The sequence below is a fragment of the Cupressus sempervirens genome, chromosome 11, assembly GCF_028749045.1.
Source record: "Cupressus sempervirens isolate cs-2001-9-10 chromosome 11, ASM2874904v1, whole genome shotgun sequence".
NCBI lineage: Eukaryota > Viridiplantae > Streptophyta > Pinopsida > Cupressales > Cupressaceae > Cupressus > Cupressus sempervirens.
The window spans coordinates 277,106,021-277,125,367 of NC_143128.1; the positions used below are offsets into that span (position 1 = coordinate 277,106,021).

Here is a 19,347-nt window from a genome sequence, read left to right on the forward strand (position 1 = left end):
CTCCCGCCTTGCGCGACCAATTCCTCTCGCCTTGTGAACATGCGGCGACCCGGAAACAATCCGCGGTCTCAACCTACCAAATTTGGAATATTCTTAGTTAAACAGTATACATCACAACAACTATATTAAAAAATTTCTTCGTTAAGATATGATATGATATGATATGATAGATTTTAATGATATGATAGTGATGGGTTTGTATTCTTTCCTTTTTAACATTATTTATTCTAAAGAGATGGAATTGTAATATTAAACTGTGTGATCAGCCATGCTTTTATATCAGAATTCATACCGCATTACATTTCCCTTCATCAACTCACCCCAATTCATGAGATTATGGGTGAGTCCGCTCAAGCTCCATTATCTTGGAAAACACTTGGACCCAAAATTAATTTGGTACCCATCCTATCAAATGTTGAAGTCTCGGCTTCATCCGTTTGGTTACTCCGTATTGTTTATATCATTGGATGTTTGTTACAGGCAGCTCAAGTCATAGCATTGACAGATCCCACTGAAGGCAAGTTCAATTTATGCAACATTTTGTTTTGTAGAGTAGCATGCTGTTTATTGACTTTATGCCATTTTTGAATTTAACAGTTGCTGCAGTGAGATCGCTTTCTCGTAAGTGGAGTATTGATTCATCCCCAACATGGAACCTCACAGATCCTTGCTCTGGCCTAACCATTTCTACTGCAAATATTGGAAATCCTGGCATCAAGTGTGACTGCCCAGACACTAACGGAACCCTCTGCCACATTACACAAATGTAATGTCTACAATAACTGAGTTGCTCAATGAATTGTATTATTCATCATACGATTTATTAATTTCTATGAAACAAATAAAACTGACCTAGGACCTCATATTAGTAAACCAAGCTCCCCAGCTATTGGTCCCTTTGCAGTACCGAATTTGGGTTGTTCTTCCAACAGAGAAGTGTTTTCCCAACTCTTCAAGCAACATAGATCATATGTAACGAATATTTTATTTGAGAAATCTTTGGTGAGGTTGGGAAACTTAAAAGAGAAAGTCGTTTCTTACATGTGAGTTGGTGTCTGAGACTTCCTTTCAAGGATTTTAAAAAACTGCTTAATGATAAAAAAAATCTCTAAAATTCATAATGTTGTTTGTTGTTATTTCCTAATTAAATTGGGTTGGAATTATTGTATCAAAATTTCAGATCAATCCATTGTCGAAATAATTAAAAACTAATGATAAAGAAAATATTTTTCAAATTTTATGCTCACCTAGTTGTAAACCCGTGCTTACTAGCTTAATAGTTTCTAAACAGTTCATCCAACAAAACTTTGACAACTTAGCAATCCACCTACATCATTCGGAGTAGATTTGAATGGAAAACCCAAATACGTTTTTCCACATTTGTTCCATCTTAATGTGGTATTCCAGTAATTTTAGAAAAGATCGAAGGAAAACATAATGGGAAGTTCCTTTTTTTGGAACGTTGGCTGAATAAGTTTCTTAGTTTGGGATTGGATGTCGAATTCGAACTGAAAATACTAACACAGATGAAACTAAAACAGAAACACTAACAGAACTCAGAACACCGAATTTTGCTGTGGTTCACCTTAAAATGCTACGTCCCCTATCCACAGGGATTCTCTGATTTTGTTATCTCTGGTTTTTTGTGATTACATCAGGTCAGCCATTTAAATGGCGATAACTTTATAGAAGAGCAGTCACCCAATAACAATCTAGAAAATAGGAGAAAAGACGATGGTTTTTACCACCACGAAGCTGTTGCAAACAGCATATTGGTACCAGTTCACACCAACCAAGGACAGTTACAAACAGCTCTGACATGGGTGTTTCAGTCAGCGCGGGCAGTTACAAAATGAGTGGGCTTTACCTGCGCAACAATCTCCCACTCAAAACGAATCACCATCAGAGAAGAAACATCCATTTCTCCCAAGCTCCAGATTTGAAATCACTTCTGTAAAAGACCGGGAGAAACTCTACAGAGTTCAAACTTCTCTCTTGAGCAATTTGATCAGAGCATCTGCTGGGTTCATATCAGTAATGAATTTTGACCAGCTGAAACCTGTCTCTAGCAAGTACCAACAGCTTGATGACGACTATGGAAAGCTGGATTTTTAGCCAAATGAATGGCACTAGCACTATCACAATACAGAGTAAAATCAGATTGCTTGCACCATAATTTGCCTAGCACACACTGCAACCATATGATTTCCTTGGTTGCCTCAGTGATAAAAACATATTCAGCTTTAATAGAAGATTGAGCAACCACCTGTTGCAAGTGGGAAACCCAGCTAATTGCTGCCCCGGCAAAAGTAAACACATAACCAGTGGTAGACCACAGCTCATCATAATCTCTGCTTTATTAGACTCTGCATAACCACACATTGAGTGTCCTTACAAGCAAAACGTAAGACATATGAGAAGTACTTTTTAGGTATAGGATAAGCCATTGAACTGCTTGCCAATGTGATTTTCCTGGATTACTCATATATCTTCTCACATCTCCCACTGCATGAGCAATATCCGGACGAGTACTAACCATGGCATCCATGAGACTGCCAACAATGGATGAGTATGGAATATCATCCATTTCTTCTTCTTCTTCTGGAGTTGGACACATTGCAGAAGACAAACAAAAGTGATCAGCCAAGTGGGTACAAACCATAGTTACACTGCCCTGGGGGATGAAGAGATGTTGGAATGGGGGAACAAGTTTCCGAGCAGGGGGGACAAAGGAGCCTCAATTTGGGGATGGCAGGATGACATCAGGGGATGGGATGGGAGGGGAGGGTGTATACTATATACTATACACTATGTGCTAGCTATGAAAAGATGTATAACATAGACAATATGATACATAAAGATGTAAAATAAAAAATTCTAATTTTATAAAATTTAAATACTTGAACATTGAACTATAAATATTAGAATTTTAAATACTTGAATCAGCAAAGCCAAATAATAATAGTCATAGATATCAAATTTCCAAAATTATGAGTATCTCATCAATCATCATCAAGGTGATTACATTGAGAAAGTGCAACATAATGTCAACTCAATATGATATTCAATGTTCAATGTTCATATATCAAAATCAAAATGCCAAGGGCCAAGGCCTAAAATGTAGTGAATGAGGCCTCTAATCATCCCTTGAGAGGGCAGCAAGTTCGTCATCATCGGAACTATCAGACTCTCCAAGGTTAAGAGCCGCGAAAGGAACGCCAACCAGTCTTGCTACATCCTATCGTGTTGTGGGGCTCTCCTTGTACACACGTGTCTTGCGATCATTCATAAGCAATAACACAAGATACCATGTACAACCACTAGCTTCTCTGCTCTCAAAGAGGGAAGCCTGTTCCTCTTAATAGAGTGGATAAAGCTACATGTAGACTAGTTCCTCTTAGAAGCTAAAGAACCAAATACTTGACATAACAATTAAATGACTACTATGAGAAAAGTTGAAAAGTAAAACTCTTAAGTTCCCTTAAAGTTAAAAAATAAAGACTTAAACATTTTTTGAATACAAATAATTATTAAATTGGTTTTGAATTTGAGGAACTAGATACTTGAGACAAGAAATGAATATCTAGTGTGGTAGTTGTTGATTTCGGTCCATAACAAGTCCAGCACAAAATGGGATCCTCCTGTGCCATAATTTATAGGTCTTCCTTTGCTACAACCCAATAACCCCTAAGAGTAGCGAATTTGATCCACTCAAGGTGAACCTTTGTATTAATGTTTTAAGCTTTAGTTGGATAAACCTATGAATAATTATATATGAGATATAATTTGTTAATTATATATAAAGTTATTATATGTATGTGTGTGTGTGTGTGTATGTTATTATATAAATTATGTAATTAATGAATAGACATGTCCCTTCATGTCTCCTCACAACCTTATTTCCAATATAAATGCGAGAGAGATTGCTGCATTTGAAACAAATAGAAATTATGGTAGTATTATTTCATTTGCAGCAATCCTCTGATTTTAACATGGTATCAGAGCTAGGTTCTACTCCTTGGCTGTGAAATCCAGAAGGAAAATATTGTGAAGTCTGTGAAGACAAATTTGAAATCAATACCATGTTTCCTAGGTGATGATTGTGGATCCTTAGATTTCACACAAACCTTTATTGGAGACTGTAGAGTTAAGGACTTGTCATTCATGAGAAATTGTGCAACTTCTCTTTTCACCAACTTTGTTTCTACTTACACTCACAATGACCCTATTAAATCTATTGATAAAAATCACATGCCCCTAGGCAATGGGGGGCATAGGCACTCTTTTAGTACCATTATTGATCATAATTTAGGATGCATGCAACAAAGTGTTGAAACTCATTCTTTATCCACATCCTCTCATATATCATCTCCTATTAATAAAGAACTTTATTTTCCTAAACTCTTTTTTGCTAATGTGATTAGTTTAAATTTGTGACTACGTGGATGATTCTTCAGACGATCTGAGTTGGGGTCAAATATAATATTGATATATATCTTTGATTTCCCTATAGTTGGCTGGAACATTAGTGATGAAATTGTAAACTCTTGTGACAAAGACTGATTTGATTATTTTTTGTTTTATTTCATATCTGCCATGAGAAGTATTGGTATTCCTAGTGGGAAATCAAATAGTAATTCAGTCATCTTTATTGGTTTGATTCTTTCCTGTCCACCAAATGACAATCTTCTGATTTTGAACTCAGAATGTCTGTGTCTGTGTATCATATGCAACTGAGGATATAATGCGATCATTAGAAGGAAGTTGTAGAGGTTATGATTGCTGTGGTATGAGAAGTTGTTGTTCAATGGTTTGTCGGATGAAGGCATAGGAATAAGGATCAATGAAATATGATTGCCAAACTAAAGAATCTGAATCAAAATGGAAACTATTTCAGTTGCAGTGATCAAGAAAGAAATATTGAAATTAGATGATGTACAGCCAATGGGCTCTGGATCAGAATGATATCTTCAACATCTGCAATGGTGATATTAATGTTGTCAAACCAAGAAAATTGTCACTCGGTTCAGAACAAATTGTATTGTGAATATAGAGATTGGAAATTTCTATCACTTTGCTAATGTTGATGTTTGCAATGCCTCAATCTCAGTATGATGTATCTGCCGAGAGATCTTTCATATTCAATAATTTGGGTCTGAAATTGGTGTCTACTAACTTGCTTAACTAAAATGGGTACATCGTGTAATCTGGCATGGGTGTACCACGAAAGAAAAGGTCTCTGATTTGTGCAGTGTCATGATTTCCAAGAGTCTTGAAAAGATGAAAGGTTTTTTATATGCTATTCTATGGAAGGAAGTCATGTGTATAAAACTCTCTAATGCAGCGCCATGCTCTTTAAATATCGCATGCAATATGAATGAAACATGATGAGTCTTATAAGTTTCAAATTCTTCTCTCTAGAATGTGGCTGAAGGTCTACACATAGGTGAAGCAAAATGTGACTGCCTGCGTGCCCGAGCACTATGAGAGTTTGAAGCCACCTTCATGCAATTAATTTGATAAGTCCTCAAGCTGCAAACGCTTGATATTAATATATTATTATAGTGATTGTAATTTGTACAGGATCCTCTAAATACATATATATGCAACCTTGATGGTAGAAATATCCAATGGAACAAAACTTAGTCACCTTTAATGTTGCAAGCATCTTCTGCGAGGTTCAATAATTTTCCTGAGGTTTAGACGCATTGGAACTCCTGTGAGTTTGAAGATTGGCTTGATGAACATTGTTGATGAGATCCGTATGAGAAATGGTGACAATAGACTCCATCAATCACATTCTAAATGACCAAATAAAAATTAATGAAGTAATGATAATCCATTTTGACAGGTGGTTGGTTGGTTGTTTAAATTACTAAATTTTTCAGTTACAACCCACTTTCCAATTTACAAGGCATTCAATATACTCTCTTTCATTTGAATGAATAAGTGTGTTCACTAGGGTGATTACATTTGTACTATACGAAGAAGGATTGCTGCCACCCCCTCTACAAAGATAAGATATGCATCTAAAATTCTTACATGGAGAAGATTATTGTGCTTGTCTCTTGAATAGAGAAGAGGGACGACTATCTTCGCTGTTGTGGTTATGAAAAAGAGCCATATTTTGCATGGAACGACTATGGTGGAGTAGAGGCAATAAACTTTATTCTTTACACCTGATATCAAGGGTTGAGGGTTTTGAGAAAACCAAAAACATTGGAAATTGGAAACAACTCGTAATTTTCATCTGTATATCTTGTGTGCTCTAAGACTGAGTTGAATCGACTTGCCTCTTACAGTGTAACCTTAGCTGTGACGAGATATTGAATCACAGACAAGTAATAGGGACAAGACTACTAAACAAAGAACTTTTGCAGCATCAAGTACCTATTTTCCACAATGGTTGTTCTATTTAAGATGATAAGAGTTTCGTGAACAGAGCATCACAATATTTGGAGCATAACATAACAATGATCAAGAAACACTGAGATTACGTACGGATTATTGGCTCACTCCTAAAGAAAATTGGAAGATATGTTCTAACTCCATAAAATGGAATGAGCGGGAAACTTTACATTGTGGGGGGATAACATAACCAATGTTCCATTTTCACTTAAACCATCTTTAAGAGGAGAGATGTCAGTGAAGGGACATTATTAGAGTTTCAACTTTTAATAATCCTTTGATTTGATGCATATGGGCCTTCATTGGAGTAACTTGTATCAAAGATCTGCAGATAAGTATTCATTAGCTTTGAGTATTACTAATCTCTATATTCTCTCTCTTTATTGTATTTCCATATGTACTATAAGAGTTAATTGCCTTGCCTTTTTCCCTTGTTTCTAAGGATTTTTTTGTAGGAAAAAGAGCGGTATATTAGGCATGCTACCTAATATGTGTACCCTTCTATAACAAGAGGGAGTTTGGCATATTTATCAAAGAGGGAGTTAATAGATGATATGTCTTAGTTTGCTTCCAAGAATCTGTCATATTGGTTTAGGAGTAGACTATGCTGAGATAGTTTTTCTACTAATCAGAAAATTATAGCAGTTAAAGGGACTATTATTCATGGGATGAAGTTCCATGTGAACCAAGGATGTCTAGACTATAACATTCCTAGATAGATGTATACTTATTGAGCCAGGGAGCATGACAGTTTATTAGAGGCAATTTTGGACAAAGAGAGGGAGCAAATAAGAGGACATGTTTCAGATTCAGAGTGAGTCTTGACACCTTATTGGAAATAACCTTGACAAGGAGGTCAAAAGGTTAGCATTTCTTCATGAAGAAGAAGTTCCAAGTGAAATCCCTTGTAATTCATTCTTCTCTATGAGAGATAAGTTTGAGGTGAAAACCTTATTCTCTAATACGATCCATGGTGGATGTCATGACAACACCATATGATAGTATCAATGATGACTTCATGTGTGTATGGGCCTGCCTCCTATGTATATCATGAGGAAGTGATGACTTCGTAATGATTATCACTTGTACTTGCAAAAGTTATTTAAAGGTGACGATCTTACAATAACTTAAATCATGATATACATTTTATGTATGTTGAAATAAATCATGAAAGACTTTATCTTCTAAATCAGCAACTAAGTGTTAGATGTTATCAAATTGATGGTCTATAAGTTGTTTGTATAGATATATGGTAGGTATTTGGTGAATACATTACCTTGATTTTCTAACAGGCCATTACTGTATTGAGTACTTGGTGGATATCATTAATTTGATATTCTGATAGGCCATTACTCAGAGTCATTGGTGGATGTCATTAATTGATGTTCTGATAGGCCAATGCTCATGCTACTTGATATGATATCAAATTAGTACTTGGTGAATATCCTATGTTGATATTCTGATAGGCCAATACTTGTATGATTTTATATATTGGAAGTCTTCTGATCAAAGATTTCCTTTGTTGTATTATTTCTAAATATTACCAATGGTGTTCTGTTTATCCTGTGTTTATCCACCCTAGCTAAGAGGGAGTATTAATGTTTTAAGCTTTAGTCGGATAAACCTGTGAATAATTATATATGAGATATAATTTGTTCATTATATATAAGGTTATTATGTGTGTGTGTGTGTGTATGTTATTATATGAAGTATGTAATTAATGAATAGACATGTCCTTGAAGGGACATGTCTCCTCATAACCTTATTCCCAATATAAATGTGAGAGAGATTTTATGCATTTGAAACAGACAAAAATCATAGGTAGTATTATTTCATTTGCAACAATCCTCTGATTTTAACACTTTGCAACAGTCTCAGAGTCAAACATCCTATCAATGTACTTGAGTAACCCTTCCTTTACCAAGAAAATTAAAATTCCAAAATATTGGCAAATAGAAGATGCTTGTTATGGAAAGGTTAAAGTATCAACATGTATAACAATATAAGACATAAAGTTGATTAAAATAAGTAGCATGATATGAATCACCTCATCATCATAGTGTGACTCTACCAGTCCTAGGCATGTATCACTTGGGATTTAATGCATCGATGACCATATGTAGGGGAGTGTTTAGGCTGGCCCATTTATGTTGAATGATAGGCCAAATGTGCTCATGGTAGAATGCTAAATTGGGATCCTTCTCTTGCAATGTTGCCTTGATCTGGCCAAGCATAGAATCGGTCACTCATACACCTCTCCAAGGCTACACACATCCCCATCCCCATATCTGAGGTCCTAGAAAATTGGAGTGATCATAGAGACTGTGTATTTTGCATCACTCCAAAATACATCACTCTTTACTATCTCCTTCACTCTCCTTCCCTATTCAGTCTTGGATCCATCCCACCTATTCCACCCATTCGTCGTAACCATGAGTTGCAGTGGCTCTTGCAACTCAAGCATTCTCTCCAAAAGAATGTAGTAGAATGCATATCTAGTCTCAACTGGTTTAAGGAGCTCCTTCGCGAAGCTCCTAAAGAGTGCATGTAACATACCATTTTTACTAATCTGAAAGTAGAGAACATATTCTAAGATTATAACCAAATACCATAACATAATGACATAAAGTAGTTGATAATCCATTCCATCATAAAGAAAGGAAACTATTAACTGAATTCATTATACAAGATATATAATCAGAATTTAAGCAATGACCATATTTATTTCATATGAAAGACAACTAATTTTATTTCCATTACAAGCTTCTACAATTACATTTTGAAAGAAACTAACAATTTAACTATATTTTCAATTATATATTTCAAGTAACATAAAAAGTAATGTACAAGTAAAAGATTTAGAATTTGTACATGTAATGTAATAATTGTCGATGTGTTGTGCAAACCTCAACATTTGGTGAAAAGGAGAAGCATTGACGTTGGCTTAATCTCCCAATCGCGGACCTTAACATATCCTCACACAATCTCTTAGGAGAAAGGCCCTCCTTACCTCGGGTTTAGGCTTGGGGCACCATAGTCCTGCTATTTGAGCATTCTGGTGTTAGAGTGTTGGCTAAGCAGTAGACAAGGTTGTGGAATTCTTCCAACAACCTCCCCTCTGTCAGCTAGCACTTTGACCCCTCTAGTGATCAATTGTGGCAAGCATGCCTCTAATCTAGCTTGGCCAAGGATTTAGGTGGGCAAATGGATAGTCCGATCACCACTGCTCGACTTGACAACTAGATATATTTTGGACAATCATGAGCTGACTTGGATTGAACAGTTCTTTTAAATGTTCATGCACTTTAGTTACTAATTTACAATTTATTTTGTAGGGATATCTCTCCTCTTCACCCATCTATACTTGACTCTACTGGTCATGGGTGCATCCTAGGAGACTGTTGGTAACTATGTGATTCTTATCAATTAGAATCTGTGTATTCCAATTTGATTCTTATCTCAATTGGTATATGGAAAATGCCAGTGTGCAAGTCAGATATGTATACTTTGTGCAAAATGATGGGACTGTCCTTATGCAAATCGTACAATATTTGTGCATTCAGCCTTGGAATCTTATCGGATTAGACTCTACGGGTCTGCACTCGATATGCATAGATAAGAAAACAAATTGTGTATAAAGATGAGCAGGGCTGATGCTTGCCAGAATTCTTATTACATCTTGAGCCTTGGTTACGACCCAGATACATAACCAAGCTTGTGATCACACATTATCATAGTAATTCTTCATTCTACAGTGGAATTCAAAAAGAAAGATTTGCATTGTAAAAGGCATAGCATAGGAAATATGAAAAGACTTGCAAAAAAAGGTTTCATGACTTGATGTGCAACTCAATTTGTTGTTGCGATCCTGTGGCACAACTCCACTCGATATCACTAACACAAGCGTGGCTAACACTGTCATTCAAGTATGGTAATATGATCCAAAATATTGATGGCAAAATTATAGAGAGGGAAGAGCTTTGACTCAGAGCAATTGCATGCCAAGAAAAAAAATGAATGACCATCCTTTGTCCTCAGCTGCAGGGAGAGAAAGATAAAGCCTCCCATGGCTTCTCTGATTACAAGAAAAGAAGCTCAATCAAGGCCAAACATTGGTTACAAGAACTTCATAATTTTCAAAATTTAAAAGATTGATGCTGCTATGAAGGTGGCAAATGTTCATCGACATGAAGCCATAATTAGAACGTAAAGATTATACTTTCTTATGCTTTATATAAATAAATAAATATTATGTCATCATGCTATTGAATTCTACCTATAGTTGTACATACACACACATGCGTGTATGATTTTGAGAGCACATGTACTTTTTTAATCATTGTATTGCCTGTGCACTCACGCATATACACATATATGCAACTTATCGATGTTAGCGAAATAACATGGTGTCATTATATATATATATATATATAGATACACATATACATATATACATATATATAAAAAAAGTGACAATTGTTGACCATTCCACAGTCTCACAAGTAAAAGAGAGGTAATAATTTTTTCAAGATATTAAATGTTTAATATTTCCCTTATTATAAAAACTGACCAAGTAGCTCATGACTATCCAAGATATATTCCGTTGCCTAGCCATTAAATCCTTCACTTAAGTAGTTATAACCCATACCTGGTGGTCTAACAATGGACTAAGTTGGTGCCCCATTCCTTAAATCTCGTTTAGCAATGATTTCCCCCCTTCGCCTGCTCCTGCAACCAAAAATGCATAATTCCACAATAATATATGTTCCTCCATTTAAATCAAAATGTCAAGAAAACACAATAACTGATAACTGTCATAAAGGCTAACCACCACTAACATTTAAGCATTCATTTTTTCATCGAAATAACAGAAATCAACTAACAAGTCATTTTCACATGAATCAATTTGGTTAACCATAACTTCCATTTCACCAGATCATGACATCTGAGAGTTTTTAACTAACCATTACAACAATTGTAAGATTATTTTAAAAGATCAAAAAATTGGGGATGTAATAGTGCATGTGAAGTGTGGTTGTTGCAAATATACATCTACACATCTCTAGCATTCTTGACCACTCTCTTAATTCAACCAATCTTTCCCATGTCCTTGACTGTATTGTTCATGGCATGCACACAACATGGAGTTCACCAAATATGTCTATATGCTGCCTTAACAAACCTTCTCACTGCTCTACACATAGGTGCTACATCAGTCACCACTTGGACCACATTTTGCGACCCAATCTCCTCTCTAGCTGTCCGAAAGATGTCGAACTGAAAATCAACATCCTTTCGATGCCTTGTACAATTAACTGCCTTGAGAAAGAATGGGCCATTTGAGCATGTAACTATAATATTGATAGTGGACAGTTCCTAATGCCTGTCCACCCATCCATGATAATGCTGCATATTGAGTCCTCCCAAAATACCCTCATGGTCTCCATCATTTGACCGATCTTGGCATACTCATTATCTAAAATTGTGGTCCTCAATTTGTGCTCACTTGGTGGCACAAATGATGGTCCTCCCCCCATTGCAACCTTTTGTAACATCTCCTTATGATAAGGAGATCAAGCTATATGAAGTGGTATGCCATTGGAAAAAAAAGAATCTACCAATGGATTCCTCTATCTCCTCTTTTATCTCCTCTTTCATGCATGTATTAAATAAATCTTCTATGGGGTTATTCTCAATTGTCACCTTTTGTTTCCCATTGCTTGGTCCCACTTCAGCCATAACACTAAAAGTGGAAGAAGGTCCTAAGGCTATCTCATTAAATGATGATGCTCTTGGCTGCAATCCAGGAGAAAAAACACGTGGCCGCCCTTATAATTGCTGCTCATATGACTACTGAACAGATTAAATCTGTTGCCTACTAGGTAAGGTAGTAGGCATCTGAATCCCCAAGTCATATGAATGCCCCATATTGTATAATGCAATTTTTTTTCTATGGCTTAGAAGCTCAGGCTGCCACACACCTTTTCCTATCCAAAAGAGGAAGTGTGCATTTACACTAGTGATGCTACCAAACCATTTTGTACCACATATGTTGCATTTCCACTTCCTTGTGCCACCACCTGCTTGTATTAGAGCATTTATCCCGATTGTGAACTCTCTACGAGGCGATTTTGAATCATATTTACCCCTAACCCGCTCTGTCAAAAGTGTAGAGGGGCAATCAGTAGATGGTGGACTAGGTGGCCAAGTATTTGTGGATTGAGATTCAGTTTTCTCATCCCCTCGTTGTTGTGACAAGCTAAAATTTCATAATAACTAATCAACTGAAAATATCTCAAAATAACATACATTTCAATTTAACATGAAAGGTAGCTATAACTATTTATGCATTTATCTATTTTTCTTTTATCGACATAACAAGTAAATGATTAAGTAATCTAACTGCTTTAGTCTATGCACATGGAAATAATCATTTCATCTAACTATAATTCTTATTCGAAATTGGCAAGATATTACAATGAAATAAAGTACCTCATTTATAGATGATTGCAAAAGCCATTGACCTTGAGTTGTACAAGCCTTGGCTATCCGAGGATAGGATAAGCAGTTGCATTGGGCTTAACCTGCCAAACACAAATTTTTTAAGTATCCTCACACAATCTCTACCGAGAAAGACCCTCCCTACCCTGGGAATTAGGCTGGGGGAATCAGTGTCCAACCACTGAGCATCCTGGAGTTAGAGTATAGGCTAGTCAGCTGTGGACATCTTCCATTAACCTATCTTTTAACTACTAGCACTCTAACCTCTAGTGACAATAGCAACAAGCATGTTGCTAATCTACCTTGGCCAAAGATTTGTGAGGGCACTGTGCACCCAATCATCCACTGTTTGACTTGACAGCAAGACTACATTAAGGACTATCATAAGCTGACACAGTTTCTTTTAATAATTTACTTTCTTGTTTGACTTACTGATGTTTCCTTCTTTTATCATGCAGGAGTATCCTTTGTTCACACCCTTCATCTCGAGCATATCGGTCTTCTTGGGTGATTCATTAGGTGGATGTATGAGTAATGGTAATCACAGCCAATAGTCTGCCTATCTAGCCTTGGCTAATTAAAGATAAATATGAATTCATAACTTACTAGGCATGGTCAACTCTTTTGCCATTCTGGTGTTGGCATTTAAAAAGAAAATTTGGTAATGTTTAAGTATTCATATAACAACCAGTATATCTGTCACTCTGGCGTTGGTAACATAATGATAGTTTCCTTTAATCAATTCAGTAATCAACCATTCTAGCTTGCTAATACACATTAGTGCAGAAGTTTGCCCTTGACAAATTTAAATCTCCGAGGTACAAAATTCTCATCGTAGGAAGCATATTGCAAAATGCCCCTGTATAAATTTGCACTTGTACTAGTTTATATTTCAATAATACTTTCAAGAAATTATAAATATTGCAGTTTGGCATAGTCATGCCATTCATAAGAAGATCATCGTTTCATTTACAATCAATAAAACAACATAGGAAAATCTTTAAATGCTTTAGTCAGGCATTATGATCTATTCACAAAATATATCGATTCATGTGCAGAGGTAACAACATGATCTGGTTAATGGTCGGATTTGCATAGTACGAGCAGCTCTGGTTGATGCACAAAATGCCTCCTCCAAGAGGCTTCAAAATGCAATGATGATTATGGATTGATGTAAGAAACCCTAAATGTAGACGCCTGTAAGGGTGTATCAATTACAGTGAAAGTATCGAAAGTAGAGTAGGGATCGGAAACGAGGTAATAACAGTGTCTTGATATTGCAAAGAAGAAAAGATATATGCAATCAAGAGCCATCATGTGAAATGTAGCCTTCTTGGCTTAGTTATAAGCAAGATACAAGGGTGGCAGGAGTTACAAGATTCTTTGGCCATTGGCTCATGTAATAATATTAATATTGATAATATGGCCATCCAAAAATAAATAATAAAAAGGCCGATGAGAGCAATATAGAAATGTGGGTGCTCAAAGAGAAAAATAAACTATTGCCAAGAGTTATTAATTCATCTGTAACACTTAGTACACTAGTGTCATCCACCACCTATGTATACTTGTGTATGTATATACGCACATATGTATGTATACGTTGTATATTAGCAACACATTTAACATATATGTCATATATAATGTGGACACATACATACATCTAATTCACGCATACATACATGCGTACCATTTACCTATACTTGCATATACATACATACATACATGTATGTATATGCAAGCATAGGTAATTGATATGACACTAATGTACTAAGGCATGGCAACATCACATGAAGTTCTGAGATCATTGTTACTGATTTTTGACTCATGTCAAAAAACTCAGTCCTAACTAGTGAACTAGTGGAAATAAGCTGAATGTACATGTCCTCCCACACAAGCGGTGAGGTTACCTTTCACTACGAAGAATAATCCTATTGTATTCTAGTGAAAGTACAAAAAGAAATGAAATGAATGAGCACAAGGATCATAAGGAGCCAATCATTGCTTGGTTACGACTGGTTGTTGCATGCTTGGGTTCCAGTTTGGTCGTTGCTCTAGCTCTACGAAATCTAGGACCCTATGATGAAAAGAGAAATATGAGTTAGATCATTTCGATCTAAGCAATGCCGGCTCACCTCCCCTCAAATGCAAAAGCATTTCATTCATGTTGTACTTGCTTAGAATTGGAAAAGGTATCAATAATAAAGTATCAAGTGGAAAATACAGAAGGAATGCAATGCACAGAGAAACTCCAAGCAATTAAGCAAGTAAAGTCAGAGCAGCAATAGAGTAATAGTCTCACATGCAGTAATCAGAAAGAGAAATACAGAACATAGTAATCACTGTGTTACGGGGGAAGTTACAGAACAAGACGTCTTTTTTCAATAAAATCAAAGCATTTCTAGCTGTGATTAAGTGAAGCATTTGAAGCAGTAACAAACAATCAAGCTTCATAGAGATCCTCATCATAAAATTCAAAATTTATCTCAATACTATAGGACAAGTTATATAACAGCCTCATGAATGACAAAGAAAGAGCAGATTTTGTAACGGGGGCTGCTGTAGCTGCACTATAACCAACAAAATGGAAGACAGTAAGCTGTAAGAGCAATTTTATGATAAGCTTCATGAACAAAGTGATAATTCAATGCTAAAAACAAAGTGACATATACAGAAAATTATAACAGCATACAAAGCAGAAACTTCAATATCACCAGGTGCCCATATCATCAAAATGGCGTCAATATAATGGTACAGTTTCAACAGAGTGAAAGCAAAATAAACCATAAACAATGTAGGAGAGGTTGTATTTTTGTGATGATCTACAAGCATGAACCCTTAATAGAAAACTTCATCTGAAATACCCATTATATGAGAATAGGAGTTCTCTCTTATGCAATTTTTTGGCTCTTGGTGATTTTCTTGGTCCTTTGAGCAAAATTTCTGTATGATTTTGTAACTCGGTGATATTTGGAAGCTACCTTGGAGACTATTTTGGCACATTTTTATCATCTTCTTGTCATTTGTAGAGTTGTGTTAATATGATTTGATTGAACTGTTTGTGAAAGCTTCATTTTGCTTTCAGTTTTGTCTCACTTTTGTACCTATTCTATGATAAATGTATGGCACAGGTTGCAGGTTGTGTATTGCAGATGTAATATGTTCTCTATTGTGAAAAGTTTCTTTTCCTTTTATGAGCAAATAGCCATTTCAACTTTCTGCGAAATATTTATGTGCATACATTAAAAAGACAAGTTGTGTGAGTTTTTTTGAAAATTGTTTTATGGTTTTCAAGTGTAAAAGTTCTCTGAATATGAATATCACAGATTCAAAGTTCAGGTGCTTCACCATAGGTTTAGTTTTGTTCTCCGTTATCTTTCTATCCCTTCCCCTCATAAGTTTTTCAAGTTTTAAGTGAAACATCTTACAGGAACTAGCCTAGAAATCAGAGGTCTCACTTCAATTGCATGTCCCACATCGAAGTGATTCCCATGTTATACCAAAATTGCTGAACTCCTTCAGTTCAATATCGGGTGCAAATTTTGGTACTTAACAATCATCACATATCAAAAGTTATTACTTTTTAATTAATGCGTAGTGTTTTCTTATTAGTGCACAATTATTGACCGGGTAGCTCGTGGTAGTCCTTAACATACTCTTGCTTGCCTAGCTGTTTTACCCCTTAGCCTTGGTGGTTAGGTTTCATACTTATCAAATTCTAGAGGAAGTGGTGTCCCTCACCTAGCTCCTTTCTTGGCAATGCTTCCCCCCTTCGTTGTGCTCTTGCAAGAAGAAAATCCTCCACAATAATATCATATTCTTCAAAATATTCAAAATAATTTTAAAAAGCTTTTAATTATAAATCATAACAACTAACTACCATTTCATTTCTCATGAAAGAATAACCAAACTTCCCAATATTCCAAAATAGCAATTTACAACATCATACCTGATAACTAACATGCCATCTTCACATGAAATCCTAACTTAACCATCTTACTATTTCACATGATCATAACCAACTTTAATTGCCAACTGACTTCATATGAAAAGCATGACTATATGAGTTGTTTAAACATTAAGCAAAAATTAGGATATAACATACACTTTACCTTGTGATTCATCGTCCTCGATGAATTACACAAAGAGAACAAACAAAAATGCCCCATTTACATCATAATAATCATTGTATCAATTTGAAAATCTGTTTATAATTCAAGTTTTTGGAATTAAATGTGGAAATTTTTGGAAGATTTCATCATAACCTTCTCAAGTGGTATTTTCTTCGGTTTATTGGTTGTACTAGACCTTGCATTAGGTAATGTCTTGATTTCACAAGTGAAGCTTACACACTTTGAGTATTCTGAGTGGATCTATGTCAACCACCCTTGGCTCTCGCACCTGCAAGATTCTAGTCAATAATGTACATTGCAAGTTACATATTTCTTAAGATATGAAATGTGAAATACATTATGCATTCTGGCAAGGGTTGGTGGTAGAGCAATTCTGTAAGCCATAGGGTTTACAACTTCCAACACCTCAAAGGGTTCCACATATCTTGGGGTTAATTTGGCATTCCTACCAAATTTGATAGTACTTTTTTGGGGTTTGACTTTCAAGAGGACCTTTTCTCCTACTGAGAACTCCCTAGGTATCCTCTTCGCATTTGCATAGCTTTTCCTTGGTCGTTTGCCTCTTTCAGTCTTCGATGAATTTGAACTACCCGTTCATCTCTAGAAGCATCTTGGGCTCGACGATGATCCAGTCCTCAGTTCTATTCCAACTCACAGGGGTTCTACATTTACGCCCGTATAGGGCCTCAAATGGTGGCATCTTAATAGTAAAATAGTATGAGTTGTAAGAAAATTCGACCAAGGGAAGGTACATCTCCCACTCATACTGTTAATCCTACAATATACTCTCTAAAGGTCCTCTACAACTTGGTTTACCCTTTTTGCATGACCATTTGTCTTTGGATAGTAGGCTAAACCAATGTTTAGCTTTCTACCCAAAGTGAAAAACAATGTTTGTCAGAATTTGGATGTCATCCTCACATCTCTGTCAGATATGATCTTTTCCGGGACTCCGTGAAGTCGAAATATTTCCCTCACAAACTTGTGAGCTATTTTTGGTGCTTTATCTGTTAAATTTCTAGGGATGAAATGTGCTACCTTGGTTAGCCGGTCCACCACTACAAGAATGGTATTATGCATGTTTCGTGTCATGGGTAGCCCTTGGATGAAATCCATTGTGATTATTTGCCATTTACATTCAGGGACTTCGTTTGGTTGCAATAATCCTGTTGGGTATCAGTGCTTTGCCTTATCCCTTTGGCATTTGAGGCATCCTGCCATAAATTCTGTTGTTTCTTTCTTCATACCTTTCCAAAAGTCTAATGGCTTTATATTAGCCAACATCTTGGTTACTCTCGAGTGTCCTATATAAAGGGGTGACATGCTTCTCTCAGAATCATCTTTCGAATCTTTGGGTCCTTGGGTATATACATCCTATTCTTATATTTCAGGAGTCCATCTCCTTCCAGTTGGTATCCTTCATATCGGGAATCTTGAGGATCCCTAATGGGTGCTTGACGAGCCTCATTGTAAAAGTCTTATCTAGGCAGACACTGCAACACCTGCTCCGTGAGCCCCATGTTTATTACTACCATGGCTGAAATATGTCTTCACCTACTCAAGGCATCGACGACTTTATTTTCCTTACCCTTGATATAACTAATCTCAAAATTGTAAATTGGTAAGAATTCTACCTATCTTCTCTGACAAGCATTGAGGTTGGGTTGGGTGAATAGATATTTTAATTCGTGATGATCCCACCTGAGTTCAAATGGTTTTCCAATTAGGTAATGCCTCCACATCTACAAAATATGGACAATAGTTGCTATTTCTAGGTTGTGTGGTACATAATTTTGTTCATAGTTATTTAGTTTCCTAGATTCATAAGTGATGACTTGGTCTTATTGCATTAGGAAACCCTACAGTCCTTCCCTAGATTCGTCTGTTATAACGACAAAATGGCCCTCAGGATCTAGTACCCTAAGTATCAGTGCAGAGATAACTTATCTTTTAAATATTCAAAGGCTGCTTGACACTTTTTAGACCATATGAATTTCTTGCCCTTTTGTTGTAGGGTGGTGATGGGATGTGCTATCCGAGAGAAATCCCTAACAAATTTCCTGTAAAAATCTGCCAAACCCAAGAAGCTTCTAACTTCTGACACATTCCTAGGCACTGACCATTCCTTGATTGCCTTGATCTTGGCAGGGTATACTGCTATCTTATTGGCTAATATAATGTGTCCTAGATACTGTATTTCTTTGTGATAAAAGAAACACTTGGATTTTTTTTGTACAACTTGTGTTCACATAGTGTTTGCAATACTACTTCAAGGTGCTTCTGATGCTCTTCTTCATTTTGGTAG

The 19,347-nt window shown here is 36.1% G+C and overlaps 1 protein-coding gene across 3 annotated transcripts in view; it reads left to right on the top strand.

Moving 5' to 3' along the window:
* Positions 1 to 248: 248 nt before the first annotated feature.
* Positions 249 to 19,347, top strand: part of LOC149529190 (putative LRR receptor-like serine/threonine-protein kinase At1g56140) — a 130,791-nt gene continuing 111,692 nt past the window's right edge. For all 3 annotated transcript variants that reach the window (XM_089811645.1, XM_089811646.1, XM_089811647.1), the window contains exons 1-2: positions 249 to 517; positions 598 to 766. In XM_089811645.1, coding sequence (XP_089667771.1) covers positions 337 to 517; positions 598 to 766 — 350 coding nt within the window. In that variant the 5' untranslated portion in view covers positions 249 to 336. The remainder of the gene's footprint in view (positions 518 to 597; positions 767 to 19,347) is intronic.